General features: G+C 47.8%; 1 protein-coding gene across 1 annotated transcript in view; it reads right to left on the bottom strand.

The window, feature by feature from the left end:
* SHROOM3 (shroom family member 3) overlaps positions 1–20035 on the bottom strand; it is a 249595-nt gene that overhangs the window by 156176 nt on the left and 73384 nt on the right. Inside the window, exon 2 of the mRNA XM_065405263.1 lies at positions 486–640. Within this exon, the coding sequence (XP_065261335.1) occupies positions 486–640 (155 nt within the window). The remainder of the gene's footprint in view (positions 1–485; positions 641–20035) is intronic.

Below are 20035 nucleotides of genomic sequence, written 5' to 3'. Positions count from 1 at the left end.
ACTAGATCACACCCTAACTATATAATCCACAATGCTATTTAAAACTGAAACAGCCATTCTTTCCCTGAATTGCACAGTAAAGGTCTGATCCAAAGCCTACTGAAATCAATGGGATTCTTGCTGTTGATTTCAATGAGCTTTGGATCAGGCCCTGAATCCCCACCCACAAAGAAAAACCACAGAAATGATAGCGAGCATATGGTTGCATCTTCTCCTAGGTAGCCCCAGATAGGCAGTAGGACTCTGCTTTGAAGTGACTAAGTAACATCCCTGACTTGCTGTGTTGATGGGGAGCAGTCAAAATAGCTCTTTCACACATGGTAGGACATTGTGCGCCAAACTGGCCCAGGTGACAAGTCACAGGTGCCCCTGACTCTCAGCGGGAGAGATGAAGATGGTGGCTGAGAGTCTTTACAGGACGGTGTTGTGGAGGGAGGGGAAGGAAGGAGGAGGAAGCAATAACGCACAGCACCCTGCTTGCCTACCTGCGGATGACCAGCTTCAGTGTCTTGTAGGACCCCTTCACCAGTGAGAGGGCCTCCCGCCTGGAACTGCTCAGCTCCACCTCATTGATGTTCACCACCTCATCACCAGCCTGCAGCTTGGAGGTCAGGGAGTCCGCTTTCCCCCCTTCTTCAACCTGCATGGAAGAGAGGAGAAAAAGCAGTGAGAAGAAATTGGCTCAGATTCCCAGGCAGGGTTTGGCAGCCTTTTGTGGCACTAAAATGAGCCACTTCATCGGGGACTAGTTTTACAGGCCCACGGCTCTGCTCCTGAACCAAGAAGCAGCTCCTTCCCCTCCCAGCACCCAAAACTCTCTGCTTGGTTCTCTCTCCACTTCATGTGGATGCAACCAAGATCTGCAAAGAATGCAGCCCTCGGTGACTTTTCCAATGAAGCTGGAAATTCTCTATGATATCTGGAAGCAGTAAGGGATAAGGAAGTGGTCATTAAATATTTCCTGGTCAGTTTTATAAGCCTCAGCCATGAATTCTGGATCAAACTGCAAAGCTCAGATCAAATCCAAGCTTCACTAAAGTATGAAAAGTTCAGATCCTGTGGTTCAGATCTCTCTCTAGCAGAGGTGCTGGAATAATTTGTATAGTGGGGGAGCTGAGAGCTATTGAACCAAACTGTAAACCTTGTATATGATGGAAACCACTTCAAGCCAGGGGGTACGGCAGCATCCCTAGTTCCAGCACCTATGCGCTCTTGCTGATCAACCAATCTAATGACTAGAGCAAGTTGCTAACATGCAAGCTGTAAAACCGATGCATCTAAGTTAACACAATTAATAACAACAGGGGGCACTTCTGTAGTACTTCTCAACTGAGGATCTCAGTGCACTTTATAAAGGGAGGTAGCATTTTACAGTTGCACAGAAAGGTTAAGCGACTGGCCCACGACTATGCTGTCTGTCAGTGGCAGAGCTGGAAATAAAACCCAGGGGCTTGGTTCGTCCCTGCTCTACACCTTGTGCAGTCATTTATCCCTGTGCAGAGTCAGCTGCATTCTCACTTGCACATTGCACAGGGGCAAATGACTGCACAAGGTGCAGGGGAGAGGAGGGGAGAATCAGGTCCTGGGTCTCCTGACTCGCAGTCTTGTGCTCTCTCCACAGAGAAAGGCTGTCTCCTTACGCATCCGCCTAAAGTATGAATCCTGGGCACTGGGGTGAAGCTAGGTGACACAATGGGTTAAGGCACTAAGCTTTCACTTCTGGAGACTCAAGGTCAATCATGCCACAAAACCACCACTGAAAATCTGCTATAATACAAAGCACTTGGTGGGCCATGCTCAAGAGAAGCTCAGATCTGGGACAGCAAGGGTGTTGCAGATCAGGACTGAAGTCCAGCGATGTGGCATAACAGGAGGCATGCTCCCTGGCTCTAGCAAGGCCTTCAAGTTCCTCAGCGCCATATTCAACTAAAAATGATAACTAAACTCCTCTTTGCAGATTCGTGTTCTCAGAACTCACACAAGCCTCTGATCCAGTCTGCTGTAGTCCAGCAGGATGTCCGTGGAGAACGGCTGATGCTTAGGTCTGAGTGATTTTCTTATAAGTGAAATGATAGATACTTCAGGAAGTTGTCACGCCAGGCGAAGAGTAACTGAGCCATAATGCACATTCCGGCACGTTACCCAGCTTTCTTGCTCTATAGATTAGTTTCAGTATCTCAGGTGTTTCAGTGTGAACAACAGTTTCTTGTAGGAAGTAATGGCCTGTTCTTCGGATGAGAAGAACAGGATTTAGTACAAACATCATATAGAACATCACATCTTCAAAGCCTCCTCCAAACATTAACTACTCGACTCTCTGAATACCCTTGCCAGATACCTGAGGCTACGTCTTCACTGGGGGGGGGGGGGGGGGATCGATTTAAGATACGCAAATTCAGCTACACGAATAGCATAGCTGAATTCGACGTATCCGAGCCGACTTACCCCGCTGTGAGGACAGCGGCAAATCGACCACCGCAGCTCCCCCGTCGATGGCGCTTACTCCTACCTGCGCTGGTGGAGTACAAGCGTCGATTCGGGGATCAATTATTGCGTCCCGACGAGACGCGATAATTCGATCCCCGAGAGATCGATTTCTACCCGCCGATCCAGGCGGGTAGTGAAGACGTAGCCTAAGTGTCATTGCAGACTTAAGCCTTCTAGGAAGTTGTTGCTGAATTGGGGGACGAGGGGGTGTTTTTCCCCTGAGAACACAACAAAGCCAAAGGAATGAGAATTTATATAAGGGATCCAGGCGTGTATCACAATTCCCAGGAGGATTTAGAAATGCTAGACCTTGCTGGCAAAATAAATTAATGCCTGAATCATAAAATCAAAATGCAGGATTGTTCCAACTTGTCTCCGTTGGCAGGGGCTACGCAAGAGCACAGGTGATATCGTTTTCATAGAACAGAATCGGCTTCTAATTTCACAAAAGGGGGTGGGGCCTGTTTTTACAGTTAAGCCAATTCATTAAGTGCTTAAATACTTTGTTGCACCGGGGATCACACCAATGCAAAGGAAGTGTCAAACCACTACAGAGATGCCACCCGCATAGTTGTGCCGTGTGCCCAGTTCCCAGCACTGTCAAGTCAATTCCTCTCATCAGGAAAACCTGACCTTCAAGCCTTGGGGATCTCTCCTGGAAATGATGCTAAGCAGGGCCTCTTGAAGCCACTCTGCATCACAAGGCTTTCAGCAGAACCTCTGATGAACGTCTCCTAATCCTACAGGCTCTCAGCCATCCTTTCCACCTCTGCCTAACACAGACACACACCGTCCTGCTAGAACGACAAAACAATCTTCTTTTTTTAAGCCAAGAAAGGCTTTGGCCACTTGTTCTAAAGGGAAATACTTGCACCTGCTGGGAAATGGGACACCGCTCAATTCACTGCTCTATTTCACAAGTACTGAGCATTCTCCACAAGCAGGAGATAAATTGCCGCTATTGTGTTTTAGATTAAAAATGTTCCCGAGTAAACACCTTTGCTGGTTAGTTCCCGAGGTGAACCCCAGAAAAGAGAGCCAACAAGCCCCAGGGACCTTGCCTTGTGATTCAGAAACTGAACCGGGGACAAAAGCAGTTGAACAAAGCAGTGCAGCTTTACAAATGTTTAAGTATCTGCTTCCTGTTCTGGATATTTTTATTAAAAAAACGACGGGACTGGTGTGCAGCAGCACATGTTAAGCCATGCCCTGGGGAGGGCAGCCAGCAGCAGGACTTGGCCTGGAACCTCCGGATCTTAAAGCATGATTTTCTACTGACAGTGAAAAAGTCTTCCTACGTTGGCCAAGCCTCAGGGTAGCTCCCCAACTGTTCTCTGTAGTCCAGACACCACTGGAGAGGGACAGAGGACCATACTGAGTGGGTCATACATACAGGAGCCATACAGGGGAAGCAAGAGGGCAGGGAGGTATTCCCACAGTGCAGGAGCAGCTTATGGCCAATTTAAATCCCACCTCCACATTTGGTCGGCGGGGCAGGGCTGGGGAGCCCCTCTGGGGTTGTGCTGTTTCAGCCCCTACAGCAGCCCAGAATCCACAAAGGTGGTTTAAAGCCACTTTTGCCCCCATCTCTTTTCCCCAGATGGCGTCTTCTGCGCTGCATCTCTCCGGACGTTCAGTAGAGAATGTCCCCCTAGCGCTCTGTACCTAACAGTTTTCTTGACGTCTTTTCGTGGAAACAATGGGGAAACAAAGGACAGAGTGTCCCCAGTTCCCGGTTCCGGTTTATCTACAGGAACACTCGCCAGCACTGACGGGGTTCAGAATCCAGACCTGAAACCAAAGCCACGTTTTGTACGTACAGCCTCTGTGACAGGCTGAACTAAAGGCCTGGATCTGAACACTTCCTCGCCCTTGGAGAGTTTGCACCCAGCTCTGAACCCATCTTTTGTGATTTAGGTCCAGGTATCTCTACCCAAACTCAACTGGAATGCCAAGGATGGGAGCTTACATGAGGGGAAAGAGGAAAACAGTTTGTGACAGCTCCACGAACTGAGCATGGCAAGTTCTGCACAATTCTTGTCTGAATGTGCTCAGTGCCTGACAAAGAATCAAGAGCAAACGGAGCCCTGGGATCCCACTAAGTATCACTTCCTCTCGCTGGCTGTGTATGCAATGTTTGTGGTTAGGGAGTGGCATTCTCACGGCACAGACTGCATAGTTCACACAGAGCAAGTGCACACTGGCCACAACTCTATCTCCAGCCAACGTCATTATTGCAGAAGCAAACAAAACCCAAAGACCAAGGAATGTATTTAAATGAACACCTGTTTCAACAGACAGGATCGAAACCAGGAAATTGGATCATTTGAATGGGCAGACGGTGAACGTCTGAAGCTAGGACAGCGTGATGCCACGCCACCAAGGGCAAGGAGGGTCATAGAAGCTGTGTGCTTGGCCCTTGGAAGAGATGGATCCATACATTATTCCACCTCTCCTGAGTTAGGAACAGTTAAAGGCAGTGTGATCTAGTGGCTAGAGCCCTGGGTCAGGAGACCTGGATTCTATTCGCAGCACTGCCGCTGGCAAGTCACTTCATCTCTCCCACCTTTTATCTGTCTCATCAATTGAGACCGTTAGTTCTTTGGGGGCAAGGAGCGTCTTGCTATGTACAGCGTCTCCACAGTGAGAACCTGATCTCAGTTGGGCCCTAATAAAAGTAACAGTCAGTGGGCTCCGGACAGGGCTGAGTCCAGCCCTCCTGCACTGGACGGCCAGAAAGAGAGTGGCCACGGCATGTCTGTTAGGAACGGTACAATGGAAACAGAGGGTTCTCGGAGCTAGGAGAAAGGCTGGAAGGATCTAAAGGCAAATAAAAAAGCCCAACATGTGCCACTTCCGGGAGGGCGTTTGGTACCTGGATGTCTCCTCTACCTCCATCTAGCTGGGTGGAAGGAAGCAAAGGAAAGCCAGCTTTTCAAAAAGAGGTTCAGGGCATCATTTTACTGAGACCCTGAAAAGCAGCTAAAAAAGCAACAGTAATGAATAATGTTGGCACTTTCTCAGTGCCTTTCATGCAAGGATCTCAAAGCACTTCAGACATGAATCATTTAACTAGCAGAACCCTCCTGTGAGGTATGTGACTTCACCGATTTTACAGATGAGGAAACCGAGTGGTTAAGGGCCAAACGTTCAAAGTCACCCGATTTGGCATCCAGGGCCCTAATTGCATGCACAGATAAACGGCCATTTCTGCCTACCCATTCTGGATGCACAATTTAATTTTGAAAAATCAGGCTCCAAGTGACAGGAGGTCAGAAGGTGGTACGTCACGCCTTGCCCAAATCACAAGCTGCCTGGATGCTGTCAGTCAAAGACAGAGTCAAAAATGCATTTCATTATTCTGAGTCTCACGAACAGTGCTTGGGCGGCCACCAGATTGGTCACAGCACTGTCAAATTTAGCTTCCACTCAACAAACAGCTGCTTGCTCCAGCAATGCAGCTATTGTGAGTTAAGTGACCTGCTACCACAGTGCACGCAATTGTCAGCAAAGGCTCCTATGGTTGGTTTAGGCTGAGAAAGGTAAGGGGAGTTTGAGCCCGTAAGCTCTTAAGCCTTCTGTATGCAGAACTTCCATTGCCTTCACTGGAAGCTTTAAAGGTGGGGGGCCTGGCGAGGTCCAGCCCCCTAAGTTAAGGTTGTGATTTATTCAGAAGTCACCCAGTCACTGTGCAGAGGCTGGTTATTACAGAAGACTCTGAAGAGCACATGGGGTGGCAGAAGTGTGATAGGTTTGCTGTCCCACTAACCTTACGTCTGAAGACCACAGCTCAACCCCAGGCTTATGTCACAAAGGTGTCACCCCATTCCTTGTCTCCTCTGAGCCCATCCCCCAGACAGCACCTAGATAAGCAGTGCAGCAGGGGAATCACTGATTTTTCAGTTGCTGGAAAAGATTGGTTTGGGGCCAAGCAAAACCAACATTTTTGGCAACCCCCCCCCCCCAAATCCACCCCAAAAATCATTTCGGACCAAACAAAACCTTGTATTTCAATAAAAGCAAAGGAAATTTAGAAACAAAATATTGTTTCAACCCTTCCACCACCACCCCAAAAAGAATCAAAACATTTTGACGTTGGGGGGAACTTTTTTGCTTTTTTTCCCCCTCCAGTTGAAACAATTCACCAAAATTGACACCAGTTCACAAAATGTTTCAGTTGACCCAAGGTTGCATTTTTCAAGGGGAAACAAAGTTTTATCTGAAAAGTTTCACCCAGCTCTAAGTGGCAGCCTGTGTGCTAAGGAGGCCAAGGAACTGCTCCAGGCCAGCCATGACATTCATCTGCGGAGCCACGCATGGGGAAGCTCACCCTGTCTACTGCGCTCTGCAAACCCGGGGATAGAACGTTTTATGCCATACCAGCTAAACACAAAGAGCCAGGGGTTAGGCATACCTCCCAATGTGCCTGCGTTTTGCTGAATTAAGTTGGACCTTTCACCTTACTGACTATGTTGTCAGCATCAGTTTCTACCTGGTGGTGACCTAGAACATTTGCAAGAGAACATATGAGGGATCCACAGGTACAATATCATACACGTCACACAAGAAATACTGGAGAACTCACTGCGTCATTAGTGCTTGCAATATATTAGAAGCCTTGCAACTCTCACCAGAAGAGTATTCCATTCCTTTTCTTTTGTGGCAGCAAATGCAGCACCCAGTCTCCCAAGGAAGCATCTGACAGAGCTTAACCAATAGCCTTCTACAGAAAGCAATCCAAAAGTCTATGGGGCTTTTTGAACCATCCTGGAGCATTCCTGATAGGAAGGTTGGCCTTGTGGTTAGGGCCAGGACTGGGATTTGAGGTTTGATTCCCAGCTCTGACACAGACTCCTTCTCTGATCTTGGGCAAGTCGCTTAGGGCCAGATTCTGATACCAGTCTCCCATAATGAACAGACTCCTACTGCATGAAATCAATGGGAGCATTTCTGCTACTCAACAGGAAAAAGGGTCTTCATCTCTAGCTGAAGAACAGAGGTAGCCAGGACAGACAAAGGAAGTAATGCTATTTAGAGTGTAAGCTCTTTGGGGCAGGGACAGTGTGTGCAGTGCTGTGGTAGCCGTGTCAGTCCCAGGATATTAGAGACAAGGTGGGTGAGGTAATATCTTTTATTAGACCAGCTTCTGACTGTGTGTGTCCAGTCACTAACACAATAGGGTCCTAAGCTTGGTGGGAACCTCTAGGTGTGACTATAATACAAATAACCCTATTCAGTTCAGTAACAGGGCTGTATCCAACTCCACAGGATGGTCCAAAACACCTACAGAAAACTTTTCCTTTTCTAATCCCACAGCACTTTTCCAGAAGGACTGATTCCAGCGTCTCCTCTCCTCCTCCTCTCTCACCAAATCCAGCCTGCCAGTACATTCAGCTGCTTTCAAAAAGACAAAAGTCTTCCCCACTAAGCCGGCCTCTCCTGAAATACAGCCACTTCAACGCATCTCAGCGGCATCTTCAGGCTGACGCAAACGGAGCTCCATTCAGTTGCCTTTATTGAGGGCAAAGCATACCATGCCCGTTGCCCTGGCCTGAAAATCCAAAAGGCCACCCTGGGCCTGCTTTGCATTAACACTGTACTCCATCTTGCACCTCTAGAGCAGGCCTCTTGTCATTCAGTAGATCATGCAGCAGACTTTGAACCCATCTGTTCTTTTTTTTTTTTTTTTTTTTTTGGCTTACTGTAAAAGCAACAAGTTGCTTAAGCAGATCACCAAGGATACATAAGACTTATTGCTACTGTCTTTTGTTCAGTTCCCTATGGTTACTGTAGATTCAGAGAATGCTGTCTGACCGAGATCCTTTCTTGATGATTTTAAAGAGGTTTCCTTTATTTATTCCACTCTTTTTTCCTTCCCTTTGTTATAGGGTCTTTTGTAACAATGAAATCTCTGTACCTTTTAAGATGGAGCATACCAGCTTTGTACCCTCTGTATTATGCACAGGACATGTGATTACTCAATTGAAACTATTTGCTGAAGTTTCTTAATTATTAAGAAGGAAAAAGAAAAGAAAGCATCCAAATAGGTTTGTGCGCTCAGTGATCCCAAAGAAGCAGGAACTCTGATGCAGCAGGTTCAGTACAGACACTGTGAGATTCCCTGAAAAAAAGTCAGTCATTTTAGCTGAGTATTGATGGAAGCAATGGCAATCGCTATGACAAACTACTGCCCTTAACTTGTCAGATATTCTAATGGTGACAAGGCAACCATCAGAAATGTCCTGCTGGAGATGGCTGTCTGTAGTTCCCCAGGTGCAAAAAACAGCTTTCTAGAAACTGACAGGGTGAGCGGGAGAGATGCTGTTCCTTGGAAGAGCTGTGAGCTCTAGCTTTCTCAGCTGACAATACACCTGTAATTCAGGCAGCAGGCTGAATGCTGCTGGGAAAGGTTTGATTTGCCTCTGTCTTGCCCCTCACGTGGTTGTTTATACACTCGAACGTGGGTGTAAAACTACACCAGATCAGAACAGTAGCACTTTGCCCCCCACTTTGCACTGATGAAAATGACCACACAAGGTGCAGAGCCCTAAAGTATCAGGCCCAAATCCTGCCTGCCTGACTCACCGAAGGAGTCACATTGAAATCAGTGGGACCACTCATACGAATGAGGCCAATCAGGACCCATGGTTGAACACTTTCAATACCTGATGGACTCATCTGAGATTCTATATGGGACGTGGAGTTTCTTAGGCTTTTATGGAGATCTGAGGAGGTTCTGAAAATAAGAGGGAGGGGGTGGCAGAGATGCTGAGTGACTCCAACATCATTCGACTTAACATCGTTTGACAATTTTGGAGGACCGGGAGGGTTTCCAATGCAATACAGACATTCCTTCCCCATTGTCCACAAACTGCATGTCAGCAGGATGTAGCTGTTAAGACAATTAAATCAAAATATAGTTAAGTCAAAGGTCCCTCCTTGCAGCCATGTCACTGCTGGATATCTCCTTCCCTAGTGCAAACAGGCTTCTCGGGACTGAGAACCTAGCCATCGAGATTCACTTCAAGCCACAGATGCTTTCAGATAAGCTGGTCCTTTATTCTTCTGGGAGGCAAAGAAGGCATCCTTCTCAGACTGCTCTGGAATACACCCCAACCAAGTTTCTTCTCCCAAACACAAAATGGTCCTGCATTCCCGGATCACTGACTCTCTCAGGAAGGAGAAGTTCATCCATTCTGGTGGGTGACTGATTCCTAACCTTTACTTTGTGTAGTAAATGAAATGGGTTATTCTGAATACTACTACTTTGGGTTTCCATAGTGCTTGCCATTACAGGATGCCATGGTGCTTTGCAAACCAAAGCACAGAGGGCCTGACTCTCTGCTGTCCTGCGCGCTGGGGTGTCTTTTATCCCTCTGCAAAGTGGGTAAAAAATGCCATCATTCTGATTGGTTAGCACTTTACACTGCTTTGCACATGACTCCACAAGCCACATGTCAGGGAAAGCCAGGCCCTGGGATTTTAAGTGATTTGACCAAGGTCAGTGCTCACAGCAAGTCACAAGCAGGGCTCAGACTAGAACCTAAAAGCCTCCCAATCCCACGTTCTCACCACCAGGGGATATATTTTTGAACTGCCAATATAAATACACCACCGCAAATAAGGGATTGGGTTCATACAAGACTAATGCATCTTGAGAGACTGAATCAATTAAATGGAAGAACAAGTCAATTCCTGTGTTCTAGGATTAAGACGCCTTTTGACGCTGCCATAAAGAATTTTTTTTAGCATGGGCAAAACAATATATTTCCCCCTTATCTTGTTCTGAGAAACAGCTGAACCATTTTAATTAAACTTAAAAAAGTAATAATACTAATAATAATCAGCAGCAGCAGCAGCTGCCTGAGGCAGATACCTGGAGTGGAAAATTCAGCCCAGACAGCTGAAGTTTGGCAAACTTAAAAGCAACTGAAAAACAGGGTCCTCTAATGGGGAGTCTCAGGCAACCCTAAGCATTGGTGGCATTACCAGCTCTGCCTGTAATTGCATCTTCCATCATCCAGAAGCATCCCTAAGCAATCTTCAGACTCTGAATCAAATTCTGTTCCTGTTTATACCAACATAAATCAAGAGAAAAAGTATTCACACAACAATATCCATGAACCTCTGACTTCAGTGAAGTGACTCAAAATGTACATGGGTGAAACACAGCAAAATTTGACCCTGTGTCCATAAAGAGTAGAGTTGGGCAGGAACTGGTTTTCCTGCCCTACAGAAATGGTTGAGAGACTTTGACATTTGCTGTCTCAAATTAGGACAAAGTGAAAATCCAAAACATGTTGGTTTTTTTCAAGTTAATCTAAATGTTTTGTTTCAATAATTTTGAAACCTTTTGTTTTTTTTTTCAACCATTTAAAAAAATTACTATAATTAACAAATTGTGAAACACAGTTTTCTTGAACCAGAAAACTGGAATTTTTCATTTTAAAATTTTCTCTTCAAAATTTTTTTGAGTCAAAAAAATTTGTCAATAAAAAATCTACCTCTCCCGCAAAAATTTCAGTTTTGAAAATTCGGCACTTTCTGACATAAAAAATTTCATCAAAAAACTCCCAACCAGCTCGACTGAAGAGACACTCACCCAGCACTTAAAGACACCACAATACTTCACAAGAATCTTAAAGATGGGGAGAGTGAAGAACAACTTTTTACAGAGGGGGATATCATGTAGGCACAATGTAATTACCCAAATTGGAATCTGGCCAGGACACTGAGGTTAACACCTCTTGCAAAAAGTGATCAGGACCTGGTTCTAACGTCTATTCCCACATGCCAGAACATGGCACCTCCAGTAGCAAAGCACACCCCTGTTGGCATTACTGACCCAAAGGGACAGTTGCTACCCAGTAATTCACCAGCACCCATTTTGTGTAACACCTGGGCTCCTTGTGGTGGTCTCCCATGAGAGTCCTGACCAGACCGCACATACTTATCCTGTAAGATCTGCTGAGGCCATGGACTGAAGCAAAGTGCCTGCAGGCCATGAAGTGGTCAATGGAAGAGATGAAGAAATGTTATTGTGATCCACATACTGCAGGTCTACACAGTCCTCACCAACACGCTACCAAACATCCCCAAGACCACCCCAGGGGCTCCCAATACTTCCGCACTCCCGCACTTCCTGTTGGATTGTTTCCTGTCCTGGCGGCCAGGTCAATCCGGGCAGACAGCTCTTCAGCTAAAAGTGGCAAGTAGTGGAAGGCAAATTGCTGGCTTCAACAAGAAGAGATAAGGGACCAGATCTCTATCAGTTTGTATCCAACTCCCTGGGGTCACTCTACATTCACAATCCACTAGAGGAAAGAAGGTTTAGCTCTTACATTGATTTTCCACCTGCATGAACAGAATTTTTTGGCTTGCTCACAGATTTTTATGTAAAAAGAGTGGTGGGGTAGGGAAGAAATATTTTCCTTTCAGCCTACAACAGGGAGGGAACCATGCCAGCGCTGAACCTTAGGCATTTGAGAAGGAAGCAGCCTCCAGGATCTCGGCATGATGGGAGGTCAGACTAAATGTGAGTTGGTCCCACTCCCAGCTCTGCAATACACAATGCCAAGGAAGTAGTTTGGGAAGTTACATTATGACTATTATTGATTTGCTTTACAGCAGCGCCTAATGGCGCCAATCACCACAAACACATAGTAAAATAGTTCCTGTTCCTACAAGACACACAAAGGGCGAGAGGGGAAACCGGCACAGAGAAGTGAGCCAAGGGCAAGCAGCAGGTCTGCAGTAGAGCTGGAAACAGAATCAAATCCCCCAGTCCAGTGCCCTATCCACTAGACCACATTGCTTTTACCACGCACTGTACGAAAGCTAATTTAAGCCCCACAGATTAAGGGCTACGTGATCCCCTCTTGCACCAGACCAAGAGTGGTGAATGTGCTACATGAGTTCCCTGAGCAGCTGCGGTGCAGATACCAGGGCAGGGAGGGGGCCTGGCCTGCAAAGCTCACCCTGCTGCCCGAGGTCCGTAGAATCTCATGCCATGTACGAAGGGTCTCCCGCTAAATCTGCACGGCAATGGCAGCATGGCGCTCCAAGGGGAGAGGCTACCATTGACTGGGCCTCGAGGCCACGTGCAGGGGGATGACTGCTCTTAGGGAGACCAGATGTCCCGATTTTATAGGGACAGTCCTGATATTTGAGGCTTTTTTTTTATATGGGCTCCTATAACCCCCCCACCCCCGTCCCGATTTTTCACACTTGGTATCTGGTCACCCTAACTGCTCCTTGGGTAGCAGCAATGAATGCTGCAAGCTGTATTGGGCATTCCATTGTCCCGAGATGGGAACTTGCCCCTTCTCCCTACCAGCTTGGGTGCACCCCCGTGACCTGTGCAGGGTGTCACGGTCGCATGGAAGGTTCTAGAGAGAAGGGGGAGGGGATTGCTGTGGAGAAGCTGCCTTTTCCCACCACCTGCGCCCTCCTTAATTGAGTCCTGCTTGTGACTAAAGCCCTTCTCTTCCCTCCCACGCTGCACAATGGGAGGGAAGCGCCTGGCTGGAAATCAGAAAGTTGTAAAAACCACAAGCATTTCCAGACACTGCCCAGAGAGAGCAACTTGCAGAGGGGATACAGCCCTGGGGGAAGAGTCTTGGGGTGTCCCCCTCCTGGGTGGTTTTAATGACACATTGAATGCCACTTGGTACGTTCCAAAGGCAGGAATAATGTGCTCAGACTCAGCGAGAAACTGAGGCGCCACAGATAAAAGGCATTGCTGGTATCCAGAGATCGAGGATCGGTTCCACTACAGGCAGGAGAACCCTGCACAATGCGAATTCCTCCCTTTACTTCAAGCCTCATTTCCAGATCTCCATCCCTCTGCGCATCCGATCCACGGCGCCACGCCAATTTTCACTAGCTGAGGATCTAGCCGGACGGCTCCAATCCTGCGAGGATAAGCGGTTGCCTTCAGAGTCTGATCCAGGGGGGTGGCTCAGCAGCTTCCAGCATTATTCATTCGTCAGAGGAGGAATGAAGGGTGGCTCGCGGAAGAGTCTCAGTGCACACCATTCCCGACAGCACCTGTCACGGAGATGGGGCCTGGCCTGGATAAAGCCAATCAAATGAACTGGTGGCCTAATAGTACCTGGCCAGAGTGTGGAGTGTGGCTGAAAGAAAATGAAGTACAAATGACCCCAGTCAATGAGAGATAAAGAGCCAATAGCTGGCTAATAAACGCTGGCTGGTGGCTGAGATCGTTCCCCAGAGCCCTTTCAGGTCTAATGGGGCTGTTTAACAGGGATGGTCCCAATCATTCCAGCCCGGGTCTATATACCGCTCAGTGTGCTCTTTAACAGGTCTGTGCCCTTTAAATCGAATGGAAATTCATGGGATGTGAAACTATGCAGATCTGCAGCCTGAAGGAGAAGGTCCCTCTGCATAACGCACAGAACTAGCAGGTGAAATGCCTGGCTTCACTTCACAGCCTGGCTGCACCTCGAGCCAGTGGCTGTCACTGGCCTGACTGTAAAATCACAGCAAGGGCTTTGGAAACATTCGTTCCCCAGCAAGCCCCCTCCTACAGCACAGGAGGAAGAGTGGGCAGATCTCTCACTTTCAGGGCTGCAAAGGCAGGGAACGAAGAGTCTCTCATGAAATGCAGTTGGCCTAGAGGCAAACCCTACCCTGCAGCACTAACCCTTTGGTAGATGTGGACAGCTAGACAAGTGTGGTTGAGGGAGAGGGGGCAGAAACACAGAGCAGGACCCTACCCCCAAAGGAAAGGCTCAGACAAGATGGGCATGACCATGACGCAGCTCTCAGCTATGCAATGACCCAAGAGAGCAGAAACAGCTGGATTGAGTCTTCTTGATTGGACAGAGCAGGAGCACCTTTGGGACAGTAGGAAATGTTAATATCAGCCCCAGCACCAACACCCACCCACCAGCACCACCCAGCTGTAGGGGCGGTCAGACAAAGTCAGTCCAAAATGCTCCCCGGGATTAAGAGAGATCAAGCAGTGTAATCTCTTGATAACCAAGAGGAGGAAATATATGGCTAAAGGACAGGAGTCAGGAGGCCTGGGCTCTATACATGGATTTGATGTGGGTAAGTCACTTAATTTCTCTGCCCTTTGGTTTTCTCATCTGCTCTATGGAGATAACAGCGATATCACTGGGGTGTTGTGGGACTTCATTCACTTAGGCCCTGCTCCTGCTCCCATTGACGTCAGTTTCAAAGCTCCCATGGGACTTCCCGGGGCTACTCAGATGAGTAAGGATTGCTCGACACGGAAAGAGTCCCCGAAGAGACCCTCAGTGGTTATCTTTCAGTGTCACCCACCCCAACCCTAAATGTTGTTCCGCTAGCACTTGGGGTGGGTTCTTTGCAATTATTTGGAAACTCAAACCAGTGAAAGATCTTAGGTGGATTGGCAAAAGCACTCTGCACGGGCGTAACTCTTTCCCCACTGAGGTCAGCCACCATTTTACAAACATACCTTATTCCTTATGCAGGCTGTCTTACAATGGCAGTCTGAGCATTGCGTGCAGCTCACCAAAGGTGTGTTCTGGTTATGTCACTCAGGGACCCCTCAAATTCACTAATCCACCAGTTCTTCCCTTCACACTGACTTGCCGTGCAGAGTGAGCCCCGCACACTCTTCGCGTACGCCACGCTCACAGCTTTGCAGCCAGGGCTCCCACAGCCACTGAGCACGAAGCAGCGTTAGCTCAGGCTCTTCCTGCAGTGTGATTTCTACGGGGTGTATTAGTCAGTCTTAAGGCAGTAAGAACTATTTTAATTTCAAAAGCGATATCATTAACACTAGATGACAACTTCAGTTTGTAAAGCAGCCTCTTCCAGGCCAGCTCTGTCCCACAATGCTTTGTGGCTTAAATGGGAAAAAGACAGTATTAATTGTCTTGCACTCTGCCTATGGGAATCCTAACACAGTAATGCTCAGATCCTGTCCACTTTAGTCTATTGGGAATAAGTGATATATCTTTTTTCCTTTTTATAATGTTCATAATAAACCTTCCAGAACCATAATGGGCTGTAGCCTGCAGGGTTCTGGGCTCCTCCCTGGAGGTGCTTCCATCACCCACTGCTGCTGGTATCTCAGAAGAGCCATAGGCTTCCATCATGGTGACCACAGGTAGAAGCTGCTGAACAAAGCAGCTCTTCAGCCCCTAGCGTGCCGGGATGATGAGCAGCAGAAGCCCATCCCCGCCAGCCTGACTGTAACCCAAGGCAAATTGTGAATGAGGGAGTTAAAAGTAACCTGAACCCCCCTACCCACCCGCACCTCTCCCCCCATAACACCCAGAAGCAGCAGCCCTTCCTCCCTCCCCTTCAGAGCACCCACAGCCCTTCCCTCGCAAACCTATTGGCATCACCACCAGTTAATTTGGATATTGCTTCAACCAGCTGATGCTCATCCACATCCTAGTTTCATCCAGGCACTTTGAAAGCAAAGCCTCTGCAACACCAGGGCCCCTGAGGCACAGCTGCATGGAAGGCACCCCCAGCTCAAGCCATCTCCTCTCCCCTGGCCTCACTATGCTACACAGGAGGGGTTGGACCATGGTGAGGAAAACTGGAGAAAGAGAGTCAGGTTTCAGGAGAGCCCTAGTGTGGAGGGGGACCAGGGGCTCAGGAAAGCCAGCCACGGGCGGTGCTGCTACCAGACAAACACAGGCCTCTCAGCATGGTTTGTAAAGCTCTTTCCTACATGCCTGCCTGTCTGTCACATCACTGACTGCTAGTAAAACCGGGGTGACAAGAGAGCCTTGTGCATAAGCAGGTTCTCGGGACAGATGAGCAATTACCCCCAATCCTTCTGGGGCCTCTCACACCTCTCTGCTCCCAGTGCCTCCTCCTCTTCCATTGCTTCTGACATTCTTCCCACTCCCCTTTTCTGACTGCTCCCTTATCCTTCTTCTTCCACGCTACACTGGGGCCTACAGCCATGCTGCCCCCTGCACCTGGGACAGTCTCCTATTTCTGGTTCACCAAGAGCCCTCCTTAAAAATCTACTGCTTTGAGAACCCCTTCCACGTCCCCTCCCCAATAATCCCGGCACCCCCACCTGACCTGTGCTGTTCTCCTGGGGCTTGCCATTGTTTTCCTTGTCCATCTGAGAGCATACATTCTGTGGGGCAGGGAATGTTTGTCAAGCACTGTGTAATTACTACTAAATGAATCTTAATGAGAAATACAGTGAGCAAAGCCGTCCTCCTAGTATTTCGGACTCAATAGGTTTGGAGAAGTGGATGCTTATCAAAACTGGCCCAAACATTTCAAGATGCTTCCATCACTAAGGAGGACCAATTGTTATTTGCTCGTGAATGTTATTTACCATGGCGTCTCCGGGAGGCCCAGCTTCCCAGCTCCCTGCAGCTCCTGAGGGGCAGCAGGTACTTTCACGCAGTGCCGTATTTGGGTCTGATAAACTAAAATCTCCAGGGTGTAAGAAAAACAGCACACAAGGCAAAGTCTAGTGTAGGCCTTAAGGTGATAAGTCACATGAGCAACAATATAGCAACCAGAATCCCATTAAAAACCAGGGGGCCGGGTTCTGCTCTGTTACTCGGATGTCAGCCCAGAGTAACCCCACTGCCTCAATGTGCACTAGTATCACTGAGAGCAGAATTTGGGCTAGGCGATGTACCGCTAATTAGCCACAGACCTTATATTCTGGTTCCGATCTCACCACCACCAGTGTAAGGCAAAGTAATCCCAGTGAAATCAGTGGAGATATACCTATGTAAACCAAGCATAAATAAGATCAGAATCATACCCGCTCTCTGTACCATTAATGGACTAGATAAGTTCATGGAGGATAGGTCCATCAATGGCTATTAGCCAAGATGGTCAGGGATGCAACACCCTGCTCTGAGTGTCTCTAGCCTCTGTTTGCCAAAAGCTGGGAGTGAATGAATCACATGATGATGATTACCTGTTCTGTTCATTCCCTCTGAAGTACCTGGCATTGGCTACTGTTGGAAAGACAAGATGCTGGGTTAGATGGACCATTGGTATGACCCAGTATGGCCGTTCTTATGGAGCCATATAGGTTACGTCTGAAGGGTGACCCGGTGAGTGAGGTAATATTTTTTATTGGACCAACTTCTGTTGATGAGAGAGACGAGCTTTCGAGGTACACAGAGCTCTTTTTCAGGTCTGGGAAAGATACTCTGAGCGTCACAGCCTGAAGGGTGTTATTCTGTTTGTAAACTCTGTGAGGTAGGGACTTTTTCATCCCCCTTGTCTGTAAGGCACCTAGAGCAACGTATCTTTATTACTTTGTATTACCAAGAAGTTCCATTGCGGTAGATGCTACACAGACATATAGTACAAGTCTCTGCCCCAGAAAGTTTACAATCTCTATAGGCAAGATGAAAAAAGAAGGGTTATCACCATTTCACAGATGGGGAAACCGAGGCACAAAGGGATTAAGTGATTTGCCTCAGGTCCGAGAGGAAGTCGGAATCCCAGTTCAGTGCCTTAACTACAAGACCAACCTTCCTCTCAGTCATACAAAGAAAGAAGCAGTAGCATTAATAGTAAACACCAGGACAAATGCATTCTAGTCACTTGGGGCTGTGGAAGAGAAGGAAAAAATAGTGATGTCAATCAGGGGCAGTGCAGCTACAGGAACCCACCATCCCTGCCCTCCCCAAGCGCAGAGTGAGGAGATTTCTATCATGACGATAAACTCCAGGGATCATTTTCTTTTGCTCCTTCCCTGCTTCTTGTATAATGCGATTTTACTACAGGCTGGGGAATGCTCCGCGCTGTGGCGGGTGGGAACTGGAGACCGCGTTACCTCGGCTCATTGCTATTTGGCTTTGCAAACAAGTCATTCCATGAATTCCATTGAGAGTTTATTACCAGGGGGTGATGCAAGTAATGGCACAAGGCAATTTGATCCTGTTTGGTCTATGGTGGTTATCAGGGTGATGCTTAGCCAAAGGCTTATTATAACTCACTGTCTGGTCTTCTGTTACATTTTACACAGCAACCTCCCTCCCCAGAGCATACAAACCCACTGATTACACTTATCCAAGTGTTAACATTTGCTTTGCAGCCTGCCGGTTAAAAATAGCTGTTTATCAAAGATAGCAGGAGGTGCGTCAGCAAGGCCCACTATCCTGCACATGCGAGCAGCAGGTAATTCCTTTTCTTTCTTCGGTTCTGCCATCACACGCCCAAGCTAACAGCCCTAATCCTGCCTCAGTTTCTCTTTCCTCCGCTGTCCCCTAGGGGCCACTTTCCCCGTCATTTCATCTGGCACCTGGAAAATGCCTGTTGGTTACAATACAGTGCGTATTTGCTACCCAGCCATTTCAAAGTTTGGAGGGAAGCGGTTTTCAGTTGTAAACCCCCCAACGCTATAAGCATGAAGGGTTTGGCCCTGCACAGCACAGTTCTGCAGAGATGCTCTGGGGAAAGGGCTGAGTAAGGCAGCCTGAAGAGTAAGGACTAGGGAAGAGTGTACAGGTAAGAGCATGAGGATCGTTTTCACACACACCCCCCCATTCTCCTGCCTTTTACTTGCGCTCCGAAGAAGCAGGGAGAAGGCACACACAGACTTCCACTCAGTGCAATGGATGAAGCCTAGTGCTCAGCCTGACCTGCACTCGTGCTGGAACACCACAGCCAGCTGTACCACACAAGGAAGGCCAACATTAAACCTGAGTCTGCAGTAACCCAACAAATCCTGGGATTTGGGCGTTAATGAGGCCAATTGATCCCTAATCCCCTCCCCTGCTCCTTAGGGATTGACCACAGTTTGAGTGTGGTGATGAGGGCAGTCCCAAACATTGGAGGTTACGGACAAAGCTACAAACCTTCGGGTGCTTATCTAGACTTTGAGGGACACAGTTCCTCCCTCTGTGTGATTCTAACAGACCCTCTCCACGCCACTCTCCCCTTCCAGTGATTCTCCAGTCACAAACTAGCTTGCAAATGTTCCAGTACATGTTTCTCAACCAGGGCAGTCTCAGGCCTCTACCTACCTGAGCACATAAGATCCTGTTTGTCCAGGACAGGACCCTCCCCACCTTCCTGATTCATGCTGGATTCCCAAAAATACGATGACTATTTTGACACCGCGCTCATTTCACATACCAAAATAACAGAAGAGCACTGGGGGCAGGACTGAGGGCTTTGAGAAATGCTGTTTGCAGTGCTGTAGCTGGGTTAGTTCCAGGATATTAGAGACACAGGGTGGGTGAGGTAATATCTTTTATTGGACCAACTTCTGAGTACCTTTCCCAGAGCTGAGGAGCTCTGTGAAAGCTCGAAAGCTTGTCTCTTTCACTAACAGAAGTTGGTCCAATAAAAGATATGACCTCATCCACCTTGTCTCTTGAGACATGTTGTCTTTTGTACTTCATTTCTCATCCCTTGGAGGCTGTAGATAACAGTCAAACACAGAGATTTCTGTGATGACCTAGGAAGCTAAATTCTTTGGTTCTCTCAAAGATAATAACTAAAGGACAGCAACAGGCATGTGATCAAGAGGATAACCCAGTGGGGAAAAGTGAGGAAAGCTGTTGTTTCAACGTGGTATATT

Source organism: Emys orbicularis, chromosome 5, assembly GCF_028017835.1.
Source record: "Emys orbicularis isolate rEmyOrb1 chromosome 5, rEmyOrb1.hap1, whole genome shotgun sequence".
NCBI lineage: Eukaryota > Metazoa > Chordata > Testudines > Emydidae > Emys > Emys orbicularis.
The sequence above is the reverse complement of the archived record's forward strand: the minus strand, read 5'-3'. Positions and strand labels throughout refer to the sequence as shown.